The sequence below is a fragment of the Notamacropus eugenii genome, chromosome 6 (assembly GCF_028372415.1).
Source record: "Notamacropus eugenii isolate mMacEug1 chromosome 6, mMacEug1.pri_v2, whole genome shotgun sequence".
Taxonomy (NCBI): Eukaryota; Metazoa; Chordata; class Mammalia; order Diprotodontia; family Macropodidae; genus Notamacropus; species Notamacropus eugenii.
In genome coordinates this window covers 209,066,590-209,079,289 of record NC_092877.1, presented here as the reverse complement: position 1 = coordinate 209,079,289, position 12,700 = coordinate 209,066,590, and the positions used below count along the sequence as shown (strand labels likewise).

At 38.1% G+C, this 12,700-nt stretch overlaps 1 protein-coding gene across 5 annotated transcripts in view; it reads right to left on the bottom strand.

Moving 5' to 3' along the window:
* Nucleotides 1-12,700, bottom strand: part of TUBGCP3 (tubulin gamma complex component 3) — a 146,982-nt gene that overhangs the window by 112,603 nt on the left and 21,679 nt on the right. For all 5 annotated transcript variants that reach the window (XM_072621944.1, XM_072621948.1, XM_072621946.1 and 2 more), the window contains exon 2: nucleotides 11,471-11,578. In XM_072621944.1, coding sequence (XP_072478045.1) covers nucleotides 11,471-11,578 — 108 coding nt within the window. The remainder of the gene's footprint in view (nucleotides 1-11,470; nucleotides 11,579-12,700) is intronic.

Below are 12,700 nucleotides of genomic sequence, written 5' to 3'. Positions count from 1 at the left end.
GGAATATGGGCACATGTCCAATATTATGAAGGAAGCAGCAGAAGGACTGGGGGAAGGGGATGTCAGACAGTATTTAAGGAAGTAACTGAGCATTTTACTCAGCAGGAGGTCACTGATGTTTTAAGTTCATTCACCCAAAACATGGGAGAATCATTAGTATCTTGGATGGTGAGAATTAGTGACCAGGGGCCAGGGAGTATGGACAGAAAACACAGACTGTTTGAAATTCATAGGTCAGAATCCTTTTATACAACAAGCTTCTAGGGATTACCATGTTCAAGGAGGTAACAATAGAACTAATCTGTTAGCTTTAGCTGCCCAGAGATGCAGTAAACAGTAATCCATTGATTCTATGTGGCCTCGTAGAGATAGACCCTAGTATCCACTTAGAGATGGTAATGTCAGAGACACCAGTGCTTTTCATAGCGCTCCCTTAATGGTTTCTCACAGAAATATAATAGTGAGGACTGGTCCTCCTGCTTATAAATACGTGATTCTGACTCTACTAATTGGGGAAATAGGGCACTCTCTTTGGGAGGTGTGGGATAAGATTTCACAGTTAGATGACTTAGGGGAATGGGGAAAAGGTAAATTTCCTCAAAGAAGAGTAAATGGGCAGCAGATTCAAAGTCAGAACAGACTAACAAGGAGAGAAATGTTTACTGCTTTACTAAGAGCTGGGATAGATTTTGGAAGAATAGATGGTATTCCAACTAATGAACTATATAAGATGTGCCAAGAAAAGGGACTTGACATTAGACTGAATAGGGAAGTGAGAAGCGCCACTACAGATCCTTCTGAATCACTGTGTCCTAGTTTCTCACACCTGCAGAGAGAATAAGAAATTGGCCAAACCCCAGCTCAGATTAAAGAAATATACAGAAAAGATTACAGACCACTTACCAGTTTAACCATATACTGGAAAAATGGATCAACTACTGCATTTAAGGCAGTAACAGATACTGGGTCGGAGGCTCCGCTTATATAAGGAAATTCTGGCAAATTTAAACATGGAACTCCTATTACCATCACGGGACTGGAAAGGGTTGCAGTATCAGTCAGACAAGTTAAACTAACAATGAAACCTGGACAATTACGTAAGAAAGAATATTTCATGCTAAATGTACCTGTTCCTGAATACATCATTGGAATACATATACTGAGAGGTATGACTTTAAATTTACCTGAGGGAAGATACCAATCTGCAGTAAGGAACACAGGAATTAATACAGTTTTATTGGATAAAATCAAAATGGACCCAATCATTTTACCTGAACCTTTTGAAGTAATTACTTTAAAGGAGTATCGTGTGCCAGGGGGGCAAGATGAAATTACCATTATTATAAAGGAATACGTTAAGGCAAGCGTGTTAGTACCTATTCCACTTGATGGAATAATCCTGTCTGGCCAATATGAAAGTCAGATGAGACACAGAGAATGACAGTGATTATAGACAACTGAATTAAGTGACCGCCCCCCACCCTTGCATGCTGCTGTTCCAGATACCATTACGTTAGCAGAAAGGATCCAGAAACATGAAGGGACTTGGTACACAATGCGTAATTTAGTCAATGCTTTCTTTACCATCCTAGTAGATTCTAAACAATGGGACTAATTTGCTTTCACTTGGCAGGGGCCAACAATGTAGTTTTACCCACTTGCCACAAGGATATCTGCATAGCCCTACTATTTGTCATAATATTGTGGCTGAACATTTGGATGAATTAGAACTACCGGTATACAGCTTACTCACTAAACAGATGATATTATACAGAGAGAAAATGCAAAAGAAGTGAAGAGTTTGATATTTTTAACTGAGCATATGAAAAGAAAAAGGTAAGAAGTTAACCCTGCAAAGGTTCAAGGACCAGCTCAAACAGGAAAATTTTTAGGTACACAATGGCATAAGAGGTTGTGAGAGATTCTCCCAGAAGCCCAACAAAACATTCAGGATTTTCCTATCCCTACCAATAAGAAAGAGGTCCAAAAGTTTATAGGATTATTTGGATACTAGAAACATCACATTCTTCGTTTGGGACAGATTTTGAAACCCTTATATAAAGTTACAATGAAGCAATATGAATTTGATTGGGGGCTTGAAAGAAGCCAAGGCTGCTATACAGTTGGCCCTAGACTGGCCTATGCAAAGTGGTCCACTGGAATTACAAGTGACTGTACAGGATAAATATGCAAACTAGAGTTTATAGCAAAAACAACAAAGCCAAAATATACCCTTGGGATTTTGGTTTAGGAAACTCCCTTCATCTGGAGTTCAATATGCCCCTTTTGAAAAGCTGTTGTTAGCTGCACATATCAGGCTTTGGTAGAGACTGAACAACTAACTCTGGGCCATGAAGTAATATTAAGGCCTGGAATCCCAATGATGACCTGGGTAATGAGTATCCCAGCTTCCCACAGAATTGGACATGCACAAGAGGCTAGGAGAATTAAATGGAAATGGTACCTTCAAATAAGATCTAAAACAGGCAAAATGGAGTTTCTGCCTTACGTGAATCTATAGCAAACATAGATACTGAGGGAAATGGTACACCCCCTGAACCAAAGCAACAGTTGGTACAATCCTTGGTAAAACGGAATGAGGGATATGATGGATTAACTGAAGAACCAAAGAGACATGCATGGTTTACTGATGGGACAACAAAATATTTGGGCCACAAGACATTGGAAAGCAGTAGCCTAGATATATGGGATATGTCTCCAGTTGCTAATTTGTCAGTTTTTCGTGTTGATGCTCATGTGGCCCTCACCACACCAGAACACAAGTACAATGCACATGCTGATTGACTAGCAAAGACTGCTACTCAACATACTGTCCCTATTCTGACACCAAGTGATTATCTGGTACTAGCAAAATGGGTCCATCAAATGGTTGGTCATGTAGGGGTCCAGGCCACACACTAGTGGGTTCAAGGTATTACTATCTCTCATTCATTTTTAAAACAGGTTGCTAAAGAATGCCATATAAGGAACAAACTGTTCCTCGGGGAGTAACTGGAGAGATAGCAAGGGGGAAAATACCAGCTCATAATTTGGCAAATAGATTATATTGGACCCCTTCCTCAAGATAAAGAATGTAAATTTATATGTACTTGTGTTGACACCTATTCAGGTGTATTGGTGGCTTTTCCCTATAAGAACGCAACCCAAGTGACACACAACATAAAAAGAAATCTGTAAAAATCTAGATATCATAAATCTATATTATGGAACCCCAACACAGATTCAAAGTGACAATTGGGCACATTTCAAAGGTAATGAAATGAAGAGAATGAATGAATGAATACATGTATGTTGCTTTTTATTTGTAACCCCCTGGTGTTATATCCTTGCAGCAGAATCCTGAGTCTGAAGGTATGGACATTTTAATCACCTTATTTACACAATTCCAGATTGCTTTTACAAATGTTTTGACTAACAGGTCACATCACCTATTAAGGGCCTGGGAAAAATCTTCAAATTTCCCTTACCATTAAAATTGGCCCTAAGATCTTCCATGTCCATTGGTCAATGGAAGTTTAGGGGCAGTGGTATTGACATAACTTCTCAACAGTATAATAGTAGCTTCCATTTGCTTCACTCTAATTTTTAAGGAATTATTTTCTTCAGTGAGCTTTTGGATTTCCTTTCCTATTTGGCCAATTCTGTTTTTTAAAGGCACTGTCCTCATTGGCTTTTTGGACCTCTTTTGCCATTTGGTCTAGTCTATTTTTAAGGTGTTAAGTTCTTCAGTAATTTGAGGATCTCCTTTAGTAAGCTGTTGACTTGTTTTCATGATTTTCTTGCATCCCTCTCATTTCTCTTCCCAGTTTTTCCTCTACTTCTCTTACTTGATTTTCAAAATCCTTTTTGAGCTCTTCCATGGCTTGAAACCAATTCATAGTTTTCTTAGAGGCTTTGGATATAGGAGCTTTGATTTTATTAACTTCTTCTGAGTGTATGATTTGATCTTCCTTGTTGCCAAAGTAAGTTTCTACAGTCTGAGTTTTTTTCCACTGTTTGTTCATTTTCCCAGTCATTTTATTTGACTTTTTAACTCTTGGCTGAGGCAGGGCTCCACTTACAGTGTGGAGGGTACACTGTTCCAAGCTTCAAGAGTTTTGTGCAGCTGTTTTCAGAGATACTTCTAGGGACCTCTAAGTTTTCAGTTCTTTCAAGGTGGTATGATCTAAGGAGAGGTGTTTACTCCTCTCCTGGCCTGTGCTCTGGTCAGTGAGTGACCACAAGCATTCTTTTCTGCCCTGGAACTGTGAGGAGGATTCCCTCTCCACTGCTGTCACAAGCTCTGCTATGCCAGTGCTCCTCCTCACCCCCAGGAGTGCCATACAGATGCAAGCATGAGCAAAGCAACAGAGTTGTGCCTCAGTGATAGCAAAGAGACCTCTATAACTTCTTTCTTATCAATTGTTCTATCCCCTTACTGTCTGTGGGCTGAGAGTTCCAGAAGCAACCATGCTGCACCTGCCCTAAGGCTGTGGTGGGGCCAGGGCTGAAATACACTCCTCTCACCCAGGTCCAAAAGACCTTCTAAGTTGTCTTTAGAGTTTGTGGGTTGAGGGGTCTGGAAACCGACACAGCTCCATGCAATTCAGTCCCCTGAGGCCTGCTCCAGGTTTGCTGGGGCCTGGTCTGTGCTGGCATGGCTTGCACTAGACTGCATTCCTTTCCCAGCCCAGTGCAACAGACCTTTCCTGTCAACCTCCCAGGTAGTCTTGGGCTGAAAATTTGTTTCACTCTGTGGGTTCTGCTGCTCTAGAATTGGTTTAGAGTTGTTTTTACAGGTATCTGGAAGAGTTTGCGGGAGAGCTCAAGAGAGTTCCTGTCTACTCTGCCATCTTGGCTCCATCCCCTTCTTTTTTGTTTTTAAAAAAAAGGCTTTGTTACATGGGATGGCTCTCAGGAAGAGAGAGATATGCAGGGGAAATTTGGCAATATAAAAACAAAAGATTAATATTTTTAAACAGAGATTTGGCAGCAATAACAGTACAAAAAACAATAAAAGCAGAGGGGTACCATGGCAAAAGAAAGAAAGGAGTATATACAAGAAATGTTGCAAAGGTAGAATCCACAGAACTTGGCAACAGCTTAGGTATGTGGGTGAGAGGAATGAAAGAATAAAGAATCTAGGACACAACTAACTAGATTTAAAAGCCTGGGTGACTGGGATGGTGGTGATGCCCTTGACAATGATAGGAAAGTTAAGAAGAGAGAAGAGTAGGGTTTTGGGGAAATGACAGTGAGTTCAGTTTTGAACATGTTGTATTTAAGATATCAATGGGACTTCTAGTTGAAGATGTTCAAGAGGCATTTGGAAGGGGCGGAGCCAAGATGGCAGAGTAACAGCATGCACCTTCTAGAGCGCTGCTCCCAAGCCCAGCCAAATACTTGTCAAAAATAGCTATAAACAAATTCTGGACCTGCAGAACCCACAGAATGACAGAGTGAAGCAAATCTCCAGCCCAAAAGAGCCTGAAAGATTGCTAGAAGTATCTCTCATGCCACAGAGGGGACGGGGCACAGTCCAGCGTGGGCCACACTGGCAGACAGGACCTGACCAGGCCTTGTGGAGACTGAATCTCTCACACCTGTGGCAGTTTCCAGACTTTGAGGACAAATTGGAAAGTCAGTGGAAAAAGCCTGTGGGACCAGTGTGGGAGAGTGGAGCGGTCCAGCCCTAGACCCAGGGTGGCAGAAGGAGAAGGGGGCAGATGAACTCACAGCAGCAGGGGCAGACACAGTGACTGTTTCTGGAGCTCTAGGACCATAGATTGTGGGGAAATCGAGAGGCTGGCAGTACACTCCTCCACCCCCATTGGAAGGAAAGATCTACCTTGACAAAGAGCTCAAAAGTCAAGTAAATGGCTGGGGAAAAGAGCAAAAACTGAAAAAAGAATTAGACTACAGAATCTTACTTTGGTGTCAAGGAAGATCAAAATATGCAAACAGAAGACAACAAAGTCAAAGTTCCTCCATCCAAAGCCTCCAAGAAAAATACAAATTAGTCTCAGGCCATGGAAGAGCTCAAAAAGGATTTTGAAAATCAAGTAAGAGAAGTACAGCAAAAACTGGGAAGAGAAATGAGAGTGATGGAAGAAAATTATGAAAAATGAATCAACTGCTTGCTAAAGGAGACCCAAAAAAATGCTGAAGAAAATAACACTTTAAAAAGTAGACGAACCTAAATGGCAAAAGAGATCCAAAAGCCAATGAGGAGAAAAATGCCCTAAAAAAAGTAGAATTGGCCACCTGGAAAAGGAGGTCCAAAAGTTCACTTAAGAAAACAATTCCTTAAAGATTAGAATGGAGCAAATGGAAGCTAATGACTTTATGAGAACTCAAGAAATTATAAAACAAAACCAAAGGAATGAAAAAATAACAGACAACGGGAAACACCTCATCAGAAAAACAACTGACCTGGAAAACAGATCCAAGAGAGACAATTTTAAAATTATGGGACTACCTGAAGGGCATGATCAAAAAAGAGCCTAAACATCATCTTTCAAGAAATTATCAAGAAACACTGCCCTGATATTCTAGAGCCAGGGGGTAAAATAAGTATTGAAAGTATCCACCGATCACCACCTGAAAGAGATCCAAAAAGAGAAACTCCTAGGAACATTGTGGCCAAATTCCAGAGTTCCCAGGTCAAGGAGAAAACATTGCAAACAACCAGAAAGAAACAATTCAAGTATTGTGGAAATACAATCAGGATAACACAAGATCTAGCAGCTTCCACATTAAGGGATCAAAGGGTGTGGAATAGGATATTCCAGAAGTCAAAAGAACTAGGATTAAAACCAAGAATTACCTACACAGCAAAACTGAGTATATCAAAGGAAAAACATGGTCATTCAATGAAACAGAGGACTTTCAAGCATTCTTGATGAAAAGACCAGAATTGAATAGAAAATGTGATTTTCAAACACAAGAATCAAGAGAAGCATGAAAAGGTAAACAGGAAAGAGAAATCATAAGGGACTTACTAAAGTTGAACTGTTTATATTCATACTCGGAAAGACTATTTATAACTCTTGAGACTTTTCTCAGTACTAGGGTAGTTGAAGGGATTATATACATGTAGACAGAGGGCACAGGGTGAGTTGAAGAGAAAGGGATGATATCTAAAAAAAATAAAATTAAGGGGTGAGAGGAATATATTGGGAGGAGAAAGGGAAAAACAGAATTAAGCAAATTATCTCACATGAAAGAGGCAAGAAAAAGCTTTTTCAATGGAAGGGAAGAGAGGGGAGTTGAGAGGGAAAAAGTAAAACTTACTCTCTTCACATTTGGCTTAAGGAGGGAATAACATGCATACTCAATTTGCTATGAAAATCTGTCTTACACTACAGAAAAGAAGGGGAGGAGAGAAGTGGGAGTGGGGGGGATGATAGAAGGGAGGGCAAATGGGAGGAGGGCGTAATCAGAAGTAAATACTTTTGAGGAGGGTCAAAAGAGAGAATAGAATAAATGGGGGGCAGGACAGGATGGAGGGAAATATAGTTAGTCTTCCACAACATGACATTTATGGAAGTCTTCTGCATAATTGTACATGTATAACATATCGAACTGCTCACCTTCTCAGTGGGGATGGGTGGGGAGTGAGGAAGGGAGAGAAATTGGAACTCAAAGTTTTAAAAACAAATGTTAAAAATTGTTTGTACATGCAACTGGGAAACAAGATATACAGGTAATGGGGTATAGAAATCTATCTTCTCCAAAAAAATAGAGGGGATGGGGATAAAAGAAGGGAGGAGTGTGATATAAGGGAGGGCAGAATGGGGGAAGGGGTAATCAGAATGCATGCTTTCTGGGAGTGGGAAGAGGGGAGACATGGGGAGAAAATCTAGAACTCAAAATCTTGTGGAAATGTAAGTTGAAAACAAAAAATAAATAAATAAATTAGAATTTTAAAAAAAAAAAGAGGCACTTGGAAATCCAAGACTAGAGGTTAGAGATGGACATTTAGATCTGAGAATCATCTGCATATAGATGAAAACTGAATCCACAGGAGCTGATGAAATCACCAAGCAATATAGTAAGGAGAGAGAAAAAGATCCAGGTCAGAGCCTTAGGCAATACCTCGATGTTAGGAAGAGCAATCTGGATGAGGATCTAGCAAAAATTGAAGAGAGGTCAGAAAAGAAGGCTCTCATACAAAGTACTGAAGAATTCGATCAAAAATTATCAGCTTAACAGTATAAAGAATCCAGGGCTTGGTGTCTTACTAATAAAATAACCAAGGGAAATTAAATTAACCTCTCTGAACTTCAGTTTCCTCTTCCGTAGAAAGATCATGTTTCAACTACTTATTTCACAAGGTTAGGGAAAAGAAAGCACTTTAAAGACTAAATTAGCATATACATAAAGCTATTGTTATTTTTATCTTTCATATTGACAAATTAAAAGCTGCATGCCTAATTTCATGCTGATGAAGTTAAAACTAAATTAACATATTTTACACAAAAAAGTAACAACAATGATTTAAAACTTTTAAACTAAAAAGTTAATTTTTAATCAAACCAATTTTTAACATCATTTTTAGCTATCTTTACTATCCTTATCTTTACAAACCCAAAAATATTAACAAAATGGTAGATTTTATCTACTGCTATTGGCCTTATTCTTAAAGTATATGACTGTGGCAACATACTGAAAATAATGCACAAAATAGGTAGCGTGTTTTTTGTCAGGCTAGGATATAGCAATAATTTTCTACTAACTAGGAAAAATATGCTGATATTTAGGATATCATATCTTATTGCTCAGATTGGTCTAGACTTCTTAAACAGTCTTGAGATGCAATATACTATACTTCTTAATGCAGAAGAAAATAAAAACTTATACTTTCTAGTGTATTGGATTCTTTTAAACAACTTATTTACTTTCTTCTTTTTTTTATTTTTAAACAATCCACATCTGTAATTTTATTTGTGTGGAGAATTTCTACTGAGGAAATTTCACTGATTCCAATCAGATACTTTCCAAAACTTTAAAGTCTTACAGAGTTGCCTGGGTGTACCGAAGAGGTTAACTGAAGCCCTGCCCAGAGTCACAGAGTCATCATGTAAAAGAGGGGGGCACATCTTCCCAAATCTAAGACTCATTTTCTATATACCATGCCATAAAGTTTCTCCCCTGGCATTTATATTAATACCAAATAATAATAACTATCAAATATGAGAAGGTAACACTTCACTCATTACTATATTTTGTGTGAATCCCCTCCAGTAACAAAGATTACCACCACCTATTAATTAGTAGATGAATCCTAGGGAATTGCTTTATACAGAGAAGTTAAGTGACCTGCCCTCAGTGGTGAAATTAAAGCCCACTCTTTATGACAGCAACCTTGGTATTCTCTATTAACTATACACATCAAATACTAACATTCGACAGGTTTAACAACACTAGTTACAGGAAAGCATATTACAAATGAACATAAAAACTTAATGACTCAAACTGCCCAAGAACAGAAGAGGTTATCGCCTCAAATTGTAAGTCTTCATCACTAGAGATAAACGATTTCTAATTCACAATTAGGTAAAGGAAAGTCCAAGATACATATTTCAGTTGGTAAATTTTATTCATGAGACCAAATGAAAACCACAAGAGAATATTAGTATGAATGTACAGGAAATGTGGCAGCTAGCTAATTTCTCCTTCCATAAAGTTAATCTTAATCTTAGTCAAATTTTTATTGCAGCTGTGCTCCAACATGCATTGTACTATCTGAGTCATAAAGCCCTGAAATATAAATCTGTAAAGGACACTAGTTTCTCACAATCACGTAGCATATTATTGAGGTGGTCAACATGTCATTTTTCTGAATTGCTACCAGAAGACAAGAGATTACAATGTCTTTTTAATGCTTATCATCATCAGATCTAGAAGGGTCACACTCTTTCTCACCAAACTGTCTCACAATCCTGCCATACTATTTGAAGGTTCATAGTAGTAATACATATAAATAGTATGAAAATTTATAATTAATATGGAGAATGGAGAGCTCCTCATAGAGGAAACTCATTTCATTCACCTACAGCAAGGCTGTTAGTATCAAAAACAGCAATCTCTTAAGAGATTGTGACATGTACTTAATTCAGCTACCTTGGTGGAGGAGAGAGGGCAAAAGATCCTGAAAAGACAGTGTTCTGGTGGATAAGTTCTCCTAAAGCCCAGATAAGTTAGAACCAAATATCTAAGCCTTTAGGGAACCATGTCTGGTTAAAGGGCAAAAATATAGAACATTACCTTTTCTTTGACAAGTATTCCACTAATCATACACCTACTCATAAACATGAAGTGAATATCAATGTATTTATTTTCTGTAGTTCTTATGTCACTGTAAAATGACACTAGAAAGCATTACCACACAAGTACAACTCTAAGGGATAAAACAATATAAATCACAAAAAACACATTAAGAACCAAATTTTTCCAAGTTTTTCACTGCATTTTCCATTCTTATAATAAACTAAATGGAAGGCAGCTAAGCAGTACAGTGGATAAGAGTGTTGAGCCTAGAGCCAGGAATACCAAAGTTCAAATCCAGCCTCAGGCTGTGTTACTCTGAGCAAGTCACTTGACCTCTGTATGCCTCAGTATCCTCGACTATAAAATGAGGGGAATAACAGCACCAACGTCTAGAACTGTTCAGGGCTCAAATGATATAGTATTTATAAAGTGCTTATATCACAGTGCCTAGCATATAGGAGGCACTTAATAAGTGCTTGTTTCCTTCTTGCCTTTTAGCAATCATTTACTGTTTAAATATTTAGAATCCTTTCAGATTTAATTTTTCCCTTACTTGGTTAACTCTTTAACCAGAATTAATTAAAAATATCATTTATAGTTGTAGACAGAAGATTTAACTTCAATCCTTATAATTGTGTGCTTTCACTGGCATTAATGTTAGGTTTACTACTGCACAAGAAGAATGATGCACCCTTAGAAGAGGTTATTTGGTATTTTATATTACCTGGAACATCATGTTGGCAGCACATTACATACAGGTCTTAAGATATTTTAAAAAATAAATTTTAAAATAAACTAAAACTAGAGCTACATTCAGCTTTTAAGCTCATCTCATATTTAACTTAATACCTAACATATTACTGAATACAGTAAGAACTAAAAAGAAGTATCTCATATTATTTTAATTGTAAATTAACTGCCTAGATTGCTTCTATTTTTAACAAGATTTTGGGAGGTGGGGCAAGGAGGTAAACAGGGTTAAGTTACTTGCCCAGGATCATACAGCTAGTAAGTCTAAGGCCTCTTGACTCTAGGGCCAGTGCTCTACCCACTGTGCCACTGGCTGCCCTAACAAGATTAATAATTAAAACTCACTCAGAAAAGACTACTTGATTACTAACACAGGAAAAAACTACACTTATTCCTTTAGAAGCATTTGATAATCCAATGAATAGCAAAAATTAATAAAAATACATACGTTCTTTCTTGATTTTTTCAGCCACTAGAAATTCATCTCTTTCGACTGTTGGGGCAAAGTTGCTACCAATAACTCGAACTGCATATTGAAATTGTTGGGCTGCATCAGCTAAAAAAGAAAATTTATGTAATTAATCTACTTGAAGAAAACTAAAAGCCTCCTGAACAGACACAATATTTCCCTATCAATTTAGTTTTGACTTAATCTTTCTAAGGAAGAACCATGAAATCAGTGGCCTAGATGTTTTAGGTAACTAGGTCTACTATCTCAGAGAAGAGAAATATTTATTGAATTACTAGTATTTACTAAATGAGCATTAACCAAACATCTTATTTTTGAGTCCCATTATGATATGTAAATTGGTTTGGCCTTACATTTAAATCCAGAGAAATTATATTTTAAACCAAGATTAGACTCAAGAGGCAGCACAGGATAAGAGGCAAAATCACATGTAGCCAAAACTATCCCTGAAAAACCCTTAAACTGGCTAAACCATAGGATGAATGAAAGAAAATAATATGAAATAAGACTAGAAAGACAGGAAGAGACCAGATTAAGAACAGCTGTAAACAACAACAGTTTATATTTGATCCTAAAGGTAAAAGGGAGTCAGTGGAACAGCTGTTACATGATCCAATCCACTACTTTAGAAGAACATTAATTTGGTAGCAGTATGGAAGGTGGGTTAGGGTAGGGGCAGAGTTGAGCCAGGGAGTCCAAATACAAGACTACTCTAGACTTCTGGTTCACATAACCAAAACAATGGAGGACTAGTCATTTTCTCTAATACTCACAACCTCTAACTTCTAAACTTAAAAATTCACAAGCAATAAAGTAATGTTAGCAGTCTCTACCATCTAAGACACCAAGAATCCTAACAAGTTAATTCAATCAGTGAATTCACAAAAGAGAAAACAAATCCTTAACTCCTCCATCACCATTTGCCACCACTTCCCCAAACTATGTTAGAGCAGCAGGGTTTTCCACCCACAGGCTTACAACAGAACTCAAGTCTACTCTCCCACTTCTCCCACAGCCATGGAAAACCAAGGCAGAAGCTGGCTCTGAACGGCAGCACAGGAGCATTCTGTGCTGTAAACAGAATTCAGTCAGACAACTGAGAAACAGAAACAGCTGGAATAGGTCCCATCTGTGTGTGGCTATGTGGCATTCTACTAACCTAAGGGAAAGAGACTAACATATGAGGGGGGCCAGGAAAGAGGTGAAGAC